The sequence below is a fragment of the Hemitrygon akajei genome, chromosome 7 (assembly GCF_048418815.1).
Source record: "Hemitrygon akajei chromosome 7, sHemAka1.3, whole genome shotgun sequence".
Lineage (NCBI taxonomy): Eukaryota > Metazoa > Chordata > Chondrichthyes > Myliobatiformes > Dasyatidae > Hemitrygon > Hemitrygon akajei.
The window spans coordinates 175,071,700-175,084,357 of NC_133130.1; the positions used below are offsets into that span (position 1 = coordinate 175,071,700).

The window sequence follows — 12,658 nt, forward strand, 5'->3', positions numbered from 1 at the left end:
GGTCATAGGTTCAGGGTGAAAGGTGAAATATTTAAGGGGAACATGAGGGGGAAGAGAGTGTGGAACGAGCTGCCAGTGGAAGTGGCGGATGCAGGTTTGATTTCAACACCTAAGAGAAGTTGGGGTAAGTACATGGTTGGGAGGGGTATGGGCTGGGTCCAGGTTGATAGGACTGGGCAGTATAACAGTTCAGCATAAACTGAATGGGCTGAAGAGCCTATTTCTGTGTGGCAGTGTTCTATGAGTCTGTGACACACAATGATCCTATTAACAAGCTTGAGGGAATCCCATGGCCTAATTCTGGACCCTTATATGTATCCTTAAGGAGGAAATTCCTCCAACTGCTTTTTAAATTTTTTCAATTTTATTGAGTTACAGGGCGGAATCAGCCCTTCCAGCCCGTTGAGCCACGCTGGCCAGCAGTCGGCTGATCTAATCCTAGTTTAATCACAGGGACAATTTACAATGACCAATTAACCTACCAACCTGTTCATCTTTGGACTGTGGGAGGAGACCCACATGGTCACGGGGCAAGCGTACAAACTGCTTACAGGCAGTGGCAGGAATCGAACCTGGGTCACCTGTGCTGTCGAGCATTGTGCTCACCACTGCGCTACCATGCCTTTAACTTACATTCATTATTTCTTAACAACAAAATTTTGCATAAATCATTTAACTGTAGTTAAATTGAAACCGCTTGATCAATACTGAGCAGGAATCAAAACGGTCATAGAACACAGAACACAGTACAGGCCCTTCAGCCCAAGACGTTGTGCCAACCTTTTAACCTACTCCAAGATCAATCTAACCCTTCCCTCCTACACAGACCCTCATTTTTCTATCATTCACGTACCTCTCTAATATGCACCTGATGTATCTGCCTCTGCCACCACCCATGCCAGGGTGTTCCACGTAACCACTAGTCTCTGGGTAAAGAACTTACCTCTGATATCCCCTCCTCCAATCGGCTTAACTTAAGCCCCCTCTTATTTGGTATTTCGCCCTTAGCTATCCACTCTACCTATGTCTCTTATCACTTTGTACACCTTGATCAGGTCAACTCTCATCTTCCTTCTCTCTAAAAAGAAAAGCCCAGGCTTGCCCAGCCTGTCCTCCCAAGGCACGCTCAGCATCCTGGTAAATCTCCACATCCTGCTTATAATTAAGTGACCAGAAATTAACACAATATCCCAAGTCATGCTGATAATTTTTTTCTTTTGAATTTACAGAGGTTGGAGTTAATGGCGGATTTAAAAAAAAAAGATTTGTAGCAACAATACAGAGCCAATAAAACTCCATGACGTTACTGGCATGCAACCTCATGCAGACAGTGAATACAGATCAGTAGCTGTCGTACCTTGTGCAAGTCCGGTATGAGATCCTGATACAGAGACCTTATCAACATGTCCAACGTACGCTGACGCTTCTGAGAGAATGTTGGCGTCTCCAGAGTTGCCTTTTCGCCATTTATCACTGAAAAATTACACATCAGAGAGCAAGTGTAAGCAGTGTCCGGTGCTCGCTAGAGTTCAGAAGAATGAGAGAGCATATGGTTGAAACCCATCGGATACAGAGTGGACGTGGAGATGATGTTTCTTATAATGGGGGAGTCTATGACCACAGGGCACAGTCTTAGAACAAAAGAACGTCCCTTTAGAACAGAGATGAGCAGGAATTTCTTTAACCAGAGAGTGGCAAATCATTACCACAGATGATGTGGAGGCCAAGTCATTGGGTATATTTAAAGCAGAGGCTGATAGGCTCTTAACTAGTGAGGTTACGGAGAGAAGGCAGAAGAATGGGGTTGAGAGAGATAATAAATCAGCCATGACAGAATGGCAGAGCAGACTCGATGGGCCAAATGGCCTCATTCTGCTGCTGAGCCTTATGGTTCTCATGCTTTTAAAATGAACTGATCCTGTCTTATTTATTCCCTTTTCCAGATGGGGGTAAAGATGGCAAGTCATTATTTGTTGCAGTCTGCTTTCTCAAAGTGTCCAGTTGGCAACTTCCCTATTTAGCAAATTCCTGTACAGTAAGACTCTGTTAATCTACTATCGGACAATTTAGAACTGCCAGTGGTTCGGTATCTAACTGGCTGAGTACCTATATTCCCTGTCACACACTGAAAGCCTGGTTCCCTCAGTCCCTTTAAACTCATCGGAATCCCAGTACCTGTCCCCCCCAAAACTCCCCTGGGCCTGTTTCTGGCACTTTACCAGGTTCGCTCAGAATATATTATTCTACTGTGTGCACCCTAAAACAAAATCTGCATTAAAACTATGCAGGAGCATTAATAGAAATACATTCAGTGGCCACTTTATTAGGAATACTTCTACATCCGACTGTTAATACAAATATCTAATTAGCCGATCGTGTGGCAGCAACTCAATACACAAAAGCATGCAGACGAGGTTAAGAGGTTCAGTTGTTGTTCACACCAAACATGAGAATGGGGGGGGGGGGGGGGAAATGTGATCTAAGTGACTTTAACCATGGAATGGTTGTTGGTGCCAGACGGGGTGGTTTGAGTATCTCAGAAACTGCTGATCTCCTGCGATTTTCATGCACAACAGCCTCTAGTTTTACAGAGAATGGTGCAACAAATAAAAACCACAGAGTGGCAGCTCTGTGGGCAAAAATGCATTGTTAATGAGGGAGGTCAGAGGAGACTGGTTCAAGCTGACAAGAAGGTGTCAGGAATTCAAAGAACCATGCGTTATAACAGTGCTGTGCAGAATAACAACTCCGAATGCACAATGCATTGAAGCCGGAAGTGGATCGTCTGGAGCAGCAGAGGACTCTGCAGGGATCCACTCCCATACCGAATAAAATGGTCACTGAGTGTAACATCCAGTATTACAGAGAATAAGCCAGACGAAGTGGCTGAGGCAGGTACAATGACAACTTTAATTTTTCAAAGACTGTTGCCTAGGTACACGGATTAAAAACGATTTAAAGAAGAGGTTGGAAGGTTCGTTTATTATCAAAGTATGTATGCAGTATACAACTCTGAGATTCGTCTTCTCCAGATAGCCACGAAACAAAGAAAAACCATTTAGTCGTTCAAAGAAAAAACATCAAAATATCAAAGTTGGCTTTAGTTGTCACAACATGCAGTGAAATATGTTGTTTGTGTCGAGAACGTGATGGGGGGGCAGCCCACAAGCAACACCGTGCTTTCGGCACCAGCGTAACCCTGCCAACATGGGAGGGAACGGGAGGACCCAGAGGAAACCAACGAGACCACACTGCTCGTGTGGTCTACTGGGAAGGACTTTAGGCTGGCACAGGCTCGTTGGGCTGAAGGGCCTAGTTCTGCGCTGTATGACTATATGGGATTTCCATATTAAGTTCTTAGCCCAGAGATGGGAGCACGGCAAAGGTATGACCCATAATTTTTTTCTCACCTGTTCTCCTCAGACCCCACACATAAGAACAAAAGAAGCAGGAGCCGGAGTCGGCCACCCGGCCGGTCGAGCCTGCTCCGCCATTCAATAAGATCATGGCTGATCTGGCCATGGGCTCACCTCCACCTACCTGCCTTTTCCCCATAACCTTTAATTCCCCATCTAAGCAAAAATCTATCCAACCTTGTCTTAGATATTTATTTACTGAGGTAGCCTTCACTGCTTCGTTGGGCAGAGAATTCCACAGATTCACCACTCTCTGTGAAAAGCAGTCCTCCTCATCTCCATCGCAAATCTAATCTCCAGAATCTTGAGGTTATGTCCCCTAGTTCTAGTTCATCTCCACCTCCCCTAGAAACTCCTCATTCATCCTCCCTGATCATTTTTCCACCCACTGACCTGCAGACCAGCCTTCTGCCTCACCTCAGAGCTGATCCAGGTTAATATTCACTCTTCAATAACTCTTTACTGCTTGTTTAGTGCCATGGATTTTTTATGGTAGTTCATTATTTGCGATAGTGCCTTGGTCCCCGGAATGGAACGGTGTTCCAAGAAAGGCAGACTTACATTTGACTAGAACGAAGTCCCTGAACTCATGATGGTCTGTAAAGACTGGAGGAGATGGTAGAGGAGGCCCAAACAGTGGGACGCTTTCTTCAGAAAATATCTTAAGTCTGTTACACAAAAACAAGTGAACATCGTCAGAAATCATACAGTATGCAACATTCATCAAAGTTCAAAGTAGATTTATTATCAAAGCATGATTATGTCACTGTGTGCAACCTTGAGATTCATTTTCATCCAGGCATTTACAGAAAAATAAAGAAATCCAGCGGAATTTACAAAATACTATACATGAACAAAGACTGATAAACCACCAATGTGCAAAAGAAGACCTTGTGCAAATTAAAACAAATAATTCTGTGAACATTGTGGTAAAGAGTCCTTGAGAGTGAGTCTGTAAGTTGTAGTAAGTGAGCCTTAGTGCAGCTGAGGTGAGTTATGTCAATATCTTGTGATTTTTATCACTTTAATATTTCCTTTTGTTATTCAAAGAGGGGAACAAATGGGTCTGATGGCTTCCAGCAGTATAAGATAAAGTCTGAAGTAATTTTACCTGCCTTAATGTTGTTAATATTAGCAGAGATTGAACTGCTCAACACAAAGAGTGGGAACATTAAAAACTCTGCTTGTTTTTAACTCCTTTTACGTGTTGGCAGCAAGTGAGTCCATATTTACATTCATTTTGCTTTAAGAATGATACAGGGCAGTAGAACATGCACACAAGGGATTCTGCAGATGCTAGAAACCCAGAGCTGGAGGAACTCAGTGGGTCAGGCAGGATCTACAGAGAGGATTAAAAAGTCAATGTTTCCGGCTGAGGACCTACATCAGGACAAAATACTGGAGGAACTCAGCAGGCTAGGCAGTGTTTATGAAAATTAATAAAACAGTCAACATTTTGAGCTGAGACCCTTTATCAGTTGGCACCTTGGCAGTGGCAAACAGCTGAAAATCCCCACGACCCAGTGGGAAGAACAGTGGTACGGCAGGTAGTACTGAGGCCCCATGGCCACCTAAAAGATTAGCTTTGTTCATCACATACATCGAAATATTGAAACATACAATGAAATGTGTTGTTTGTGGCAACGACCAATCCTGTCCACAGGTGTGCTGGCAGTAGCTCGCAAATGTTGCCCTACTTCCAGTGCCAACATAGAATGCCCACATCTTACTAACCCGCATGTGTTTGGAAGGAAGAGGAAGAAACCCATGCAGTCACTGGGAGAACATATGAACTCTGTACAGAGAGCAGCAGGAATTGAACCCCGATTACTGACCGGGGCTCAATCCTGATTTTCAGTGCTTTGTGGAGTATTCACGTGGATGTGTTCTGGGCACTCTAATTTCCTCCCACATCCTGAAGAAGTGCAGGTTGGGAGGGGAAGTGGTGGCTATGAATTGCCCCTGGTGTAGGCGAGTGGGAGCTGATGGGGGAGTGGGGATTGGTGTAAAATACATGTTTGCTGGTGGGCATGTCAAAGGGTTGTTTCTGTGCCTGGGGGAGAAGAGCTGACAGGGAAGTGGAGGAACGAGATTGATCAGAACCGGTAGATACTGAATAGGACAAAGGCCCAGCTCCAGAATGGTGAGAAATCCGGAAGTGAAGCAAAAAACATGAAAGAAAATGAAACAAATTAATAACTAACATAATATTTGAGCTGGACTGTAATTATCACTGTTGCCATTTCAATTTAGCTGTGTTTTGCAGAAAGCAGCACTTGACACATCTCTCGACTGATTAATAACTGAAAAGACTTTAGCGTTCTGATCACAAATAACAAGTGAAGAACTGAACCAAAAGTAAATGTCAAAAGACCTTCAGACTCTGTATCAGAGAGGACAAAAAATGAATCCAGCAGTCAGACGTCTGCACAGACAGATGGGAAGTAAAGGAGGCATTCTCTCCGCTGACTACCATTTACAAAAGTTCAAAGTAAACTTATTATCAAAGTACATATGCAGCATGTCACCATACACAACCCTGAGATTCATTTTCTTGTGAGCATACTCAGCAAATCCATGAACTATTATAGAATGAATGAAAGACCGCACCCTACAGGGCATACAAACGACCAATGTGCATTATTCAACAAACCGCAAATACAAAAGGAAAAAAATTAGCAATAAATACGGAGAACGTGAGTTGAAGATTCTTTGAAAGTGAGTCTATAGGCTGTGGGGACAGTTTAGTGATGGGGTGAGTGAACTTCAGTGAAGTTATCCCCTCTGGTTCAAGAGCCTGATGGTTGAGGGCTGAAGTCAATAGCTGTTCCCGAACCTGGTGGTGCGAGTCCTGAGGCCCCAGTTGCCCCCTCCTGATGGCAGGAGCAAGAGTGAGCATGGCCTGGACAAGGAACTTTCTGAAAGAAGTCGATCTATCGTTGAACGAAGGTAAACTGACCACTGCGTTTATCGCATTTGACAAGTGCATCAAATTTTAATAGAACTTTATGGGAGTATGTGTGTAGGGTTTCTCACTCCTGATGAAGGGTTTCGGCCCAAAACGTCGTCACTACCTCCTCCCATAGATGCTGTCTGGCCTGCTGAGTTCTGCCAGCATTTTGTGTTTTTATTTATTTCCAGCATCTGCAGATTCACTCATGTTGCCTTAGAGTAAATAGTTGGCGTTTTTGGGCCGAGACTCTTCATCAGGACCGGCATGAGTCGCTCGATATTAGCAGGACTTCTTTGTACTAGGATTTATTTATTAGTATTTTCTGGATTATAGTGAAAGGAACATCGAGCAAAATGGAGCTGCGAGGGAAAAGGACCATGTGGGTGTCATGGGGATTGGGTTGCAGGAAGCTTTACACTGGAGCCATAAATTGGTGATGCTCATGGTAAAATTATTGTGCCTTGCCACAGTTGCTCGCTCCTAACCCTCTTTTAATCACGTACATTCCCCTCCTGCTACTGTTGCTCTCCTTGCAAGAAAATTAAGGCAACAATTTCAATGTAACCCACCTTCTAGAGAACCTCAAACTTGTTGTAGGGTTTGAAGACATGCATGCCTTAATGACCCGGAGAGCTATGCTGGCTGGAGTCAGGGCCTTGTGCTTTGGCTATTGTTTGTGTCACCCATATAAAACAGGTCAAAGGGTAGAGGCCAGACTAAGCTTGGTCCACTGATCCTCCTGGTTTGGGGGTTCAGCTCAGGACTAACAACCCTGAGTAGCAAAACAAAATTGCTACAGAAACAGCAAAGAGGAATCCTTCTATATCTGTATGCAACTGGATGGACAGATAGAGATGAAGACCCTTCTTTGCTGCCCTGTATACCAGCAGCGTTAACGGCAGTAAGAAGCGTGACTCAGCCACAAGGTCAGCCCTCGGCCATTCTAAAGGGACTGAACCGTGGTCGAGATGGCTGGGTTCCTGTAGCGTCACAGCAAGGTGCAAGAAAATCACTCAGATATAAAGCCTCACCTTTGTCCTCTTTAACCACCACCAGCACTGATCTTCCCTCATTCATTGTAAAGTAAAACAAAGCATACTATTTAAAAAATCAGACTTACCTGTAGCTGTCATTTTGTTTGTTATATCGGACTAAGGCAAAAATATCTGTGTCAAAAGCTAAAGAAATAACCACACTTTTCATATTAATACTAAGCCATGGTTTAAAGCAGACATTAACAAACTATAATAGATAACTGACAACAGAATATTTGAGTTAAATTATTCATGCTTACCTTGGTTCTCACTTAAGATAATAATTTAGTTATTTAATCATAGCTGACAAAAGAACTCCAAGCTTAGTTCTCACCTCAAATTGTTTTACCGCCACCACTGTGTGGTACGGAAACTGCAAGGTATCGGACCGCGAGGATAGTAAACACCGCCAAGAGGTCACCGGGGTCTCCCTCCCGCCGATTTGTGACATCAACCGCAATGTTGTGCACAAAGGACCCCGAAGAATTCCCACAATCTCCTTGACCGATTACCATCAGAAAGGAGATAGAAAACAGACTAGGACCACCAGACTGCGTAACAGTTTCTTCCCTTAGTCTGTGAGACTAGTGAGTTCCCCGCCACCACTGAGGTCACGTCACTACCACAGCGAGCAGTTTAATGTTTACTTATGCCACATTTTTGAATTATATTTAACTATGATAGTATTTTGTTTTATGTGCTGTGTGTGTGATACACGTTCTGTGGGTGCACAATAGTCCGGAGCAACATTATTTCGTTTGGTTATATATACGTACAGTCAAATAACAATAAACTTGAACTTGAACGTGAGCTCTCAATTTTGTGATCAAGCTTTTTTTTCGCAATGACTATTCACAACATGATGCTGACGTTAATTCACTAAGAGCTCAAAATCTGAGAAAATTCCGTAGTTTTCTTTGTACTTGGTTTCTGAAGCTAATTGAGGAATAAACAATTTTCTGAGTGACTTTCCAAAACAGGAAAACATGATATCAAAACCTACTGCATTCCCAAAACAGAAGCGGACCTCTCTAGCCTGTTTCTCTATGACTATGGTTGATATAGCACCTTGAGAACAGCTTCTACTCCACTGTAATAAGACTATTAAATAGTTCTCTGCTACAATAAGAGGGACTCTTGACCTCATAATCAAGCTCGTTACGATCTTGCACTTTAATGTTTACCTGCTCTACACTTTCTCAGTAGCTGTTACACTTTATTGTTAATCTTTTACCTTGTCCTACCTCAATGCACTGTGTAAAGATTTAGAGGGAGTTTAGTCTTTTTTGTCACATGTACATCAAAACATCGAAAACACACAGTGAGATGCGTTGTTTGTGTCAATGACTATCATAGTCTGAGGACAGTGTAGCATTTTGTACATCACTTTGCAGCACCAACAACCAGAGTTCAATTCCTGTGACAGCACGATTTTCCTCCTGGTGCCTGCTTCCTTCCACAGTCCAAATACATATGGGTTAGTAGGTTTGTCCTGACGAAGGGTCTCGGCCCGAAACGTCGACAGCGCTTCTCCCTATAGATGCTGTGTTCCACCAGCATTTTGTGTGTGTGTTGGGTTAGTAGGTTAATTGGCCACATGGGGCGTAACTGGGTGGCGCAGGCTCATCAGATTGGTAAGGCCAGTTACTGTGCTGAATCTCTAAATCAAATTCAGTTTAAAACTACACTGAATGTGCGGAGGGCAGTCCGCAATTGTCGCTATGCTTCTGGTGCAACATAGCTTACCCACAACTTGCTAATCCTAACCCGAACATTGTTGGAAAGTGAGAGGAAACCCAGGTGGTCATGGGGAGAACCTGCAACCTCCTTACTGACAGCGATGGGAAAAGAACCCTAATTCCTGCATGCATTTGATCTGCAGGACGAGCTTTTCACTGTACCTTGGCACATGATACAATAAACCAATACCAATTCCTCTAGTGCACAAACTTATCCCATTTCTAAATTCATCGAAGATTAAAAATCTATGGGTGCCAACATCTAATTTACTTTCTGACTGAGTACCCACAGCAGTTCCACAAATTTATAAACATCTGAAAAAGAAATTGCTCTTCATCTTGGACTAAAACGGCCACCCTTACATCTAGTTTCTCCGATCTTAGGGAATAATCTCTCAGCATCCACAATCCATCAATCAACCCCTCTCCGATTCCCAAGTGCACCTGTCTGCAGACTTGCCCAATATGATCAAGGAGCTTCCAAACACAAATTTAAATCACAGAGTCATACAACAAGAAGACAGGCCCTTCAGCACAACTCATCTATGCCAGCCACATTGCCCATCCAAGTCAACCCCATTTGACCCATATTCCCCTTTACCTTTCATATCCATGTATCTGCCCAAATGTCTTTTATCTTTTGCTAATGGACCTTCATCAACTACTTCCTTTGGCAGCTCATCCTACACACACTTAGTGACAAATGCATTACGTACACCCGCTCATTAATGCTAATATCTAATCAGCCAATCCAGGTAGCAGCAGCTCAATGCATAAAAGCATGCAGACATGGTCAAGAGGTTCATCTGTTGTTCAGATCAAACATCAGAATGGGGAAGAAATGATCTAAGTGACTCTGACCACGGAATGATTGTTCGTGCGGACAGGGTGGGTTGAATATCTCAGAAACTAATGGTCCCCTAGCATTTTCACACACAACTGTCTCTAGAACAGGGGATCCCAACCTTTTTAATGCCATGGACCAATACCATTAAGCAAGGGGTCCGTGGACCCCAGGTTGGGAAACCTTTTGCTCCGCAGAATGGTGCAAAAACCCCCCCAAAAAATCAAGTGAATGGCAGTTCTGTGCACAAAATGCTTTGTTAATGAAAGGTCAAAGGAGAATGGCCAGACTGGTTCAAGCTGACAGGAAGGTGGCAGTAACTCAAATAACCACGTGTTACAACGGTTTGTGCAGAAGAGCATCTCTGAATGTACAACACATCAAACCTTGAAGTGGACGGTCTATAGCAGAAGATGACCATGAATTTACACTCAGTGACTGTCTTATTAGGTACAGAAGATACCTAAAACAGTGGCCACTGGGAGTATGTAGCAGAATGTGAAAATGCTGTCGCTCAGGTTCCTATCAAATCCCTCTCCTTCAGCCTATGTCCTCTGTTTTTTAGATTTCTCAACACTGGGGAAAAGGCTGCATGTATCCACTCTATCTACGCTCCTCATGGTTTTAACCATCTCTACAAGATCACCCTTCAGTTTCCTACACCCCTAGGTCCAAAGACCTAGGCTGTCCAATCTCTCCTTATAACCCAATCCCTCAACTCCTGACAACATCCTCATAAATCTTCTCCGCACTCTTCCCAGCTTTATAGCATCTTTACTACAATGGTCGTTTGTTATGTGCTGTGTCGTATGACGTGGGCCATCATGGTGACCATGATCGTTCTTGGTAAACTTTTTTCCTACAGAAGTGGTTTGCCATTGTCTTCTTCTGGCCAGTGTCTTTACAAGATGGGTGACCCCAGTCATTATCAATCCTCTTCAGAGATTGTCTGCCTGATGTCAGGACTTGTGATCGGTACCAGCTGCTCATACGACCTTCCACCACCTGCTCCCATGGCTTCATGTGACCCTGATCAGGGGGATCAGGGGCAAGTGCTACACTTGCCCAAGGGTGACCTGCAGGATAGCGGAGGGAAGCAGCACCTTGCACCTCCTTTGGTACAGACGTATCTCCACCCTGCCAGCCATTTCCTACAGCAGGGTGACCAAAACTGAACACAATACTCCGAAGGCAACCTTGCCTGCATCATGTACCACTGCAACATAATACCTCAACGTTCTACTCAGCACCCTGACTGATGAAGGGCAGCGAGACGTAGCTTCTTCACCCTCCTGTCTACCCGTCACATCACTTTTCACAGAACGGGACTGGAACCAAGGGAATTGAACAGGAACCAAAGGAACCGGAGTGGAACCGAGTGGACCGGAGTGGAGCCAGGGAACTGGAGTGGAACCAAAGGAACCGAGTGGAACTGAGCGGACCGGAGTGGAGCCAGGGAACTGGAGTGGAACCAAAGGAAACGAGTGGAACTGAGCGGACCGGAGTGGAGCCGAGGCATCCTCAATTCCAAGAGGCTGCCTCGGTCGAAGAGGAGGCAAGAAACACTACCAGTGGCAGCAGAGGGAACTATCTGTAGGATGAAGAAGTGTCATGCTGAAGGAGTGCAAGGCAAAGTGAACAGTAATGTTCATAAAAAATCTTTACTCACTGTAACAGGAGACCAAGCAATGCAAGAACTGTTCATAAGTCTGGTTCCTTGTATCCAGATACTGGAGAGACAAAGGCAAGCCTAGCTCCCTGTTAAGCACAGAATGGCCATTTTGACATAAGTACCAGACATGTATAAACAGCCATAAATTAAGGTCAAGATTTCATCTTTAAATTGAACAAGAAATCCGCTGTGAATTACCAGTGGAAACCTAATAACTGAAACCAAGCTGTGGGAAGAGTAGCACTGTATTCAGGACCTGGGTTAAGTCCTGTGGACGGTCAGCGTTCAGGACCTGAGGTAAGTCCTGTGGACGGTCAGCGTTCAGGACCTGGGATAAGTCCTGTGGACGGTCAGCGTTCAGGACCTGGGATAAGTCCTGTGGACGGTCAGCGTTCAGGACCTGGGATAAGTCCTGTGGACGGTCAGCGTTCAGGACCTGAGGTAAGTCCTGTGGACGGTCAGCGTTCAGGACCTGGGATAAGTCCTGTGGACTGTCAGCGTTCAGGACCTGGGTTAAGTCCTGTGGACGGTCAGCGTTCAGGACCTGAGGTAAGTCCTGTGGACGGTCAGCGTTCAGGACCTGGGATAAGTCCTGTGGACTGTCAGCGTTCAGGACCTGGGTTAAGTCCTGTGGACGGTCAGCGTTCAGGACCTGGGTTAAGTCCTGTGGACGGTCAGCATTCAGGACCTGGGATAAGTCCTGTGGACGGTCAGCGTTTTGGACGGTCAGCGTTCAGGACCTGGGATAAGTCCTGTGGATGGTCAGCGTTCAGGACCTGGGTTAAGTCCTGTGGACGGTCAGCGTTCAGGACCTGGGATAAGTCCTGTGGATGGTCAGCGTTCAGGACCTGGGTTAAGTCCTGTGGACGGTCAGCGTTCAGGACCTGGGTTAAGTCCTGTGGACGGTCAGTGTTCAGGACCTGGGTTAAGTCCTGTGGACGGTCAGCGTTCAGGACCTGGGTTAAGTCCTGTGGATGGTCAGTGTTTAGGACCTGGGTTA

The 12,658-nt window shown here is 44.8% G+C and overlaps 1 protein-coding gene across 1 annotated transcript in view; it reads right to left on the reverse strand.

Annotated features, from left to right (window-relative positions):
* Positions 1–12,658, reverse strand: part of garnl3 (GTPase activating Rap/RanGAP domain like 3) — a 357,427-nt gene that overhangs the window by 96,887 nt on the left and 247,882 nt on the right. Inside the window, 3 exon segments of the mRNA XM_073052650.1 lie at positions 1,358–1,473; positions 3,978–4,084; positions 7,490–7,535. Of these exon segments, the coding sequence (XP_072908751.1) occupies positions 1,358–1,473; positions 3,978–4,084; positions 7,490–7,535 (269 nt within the window).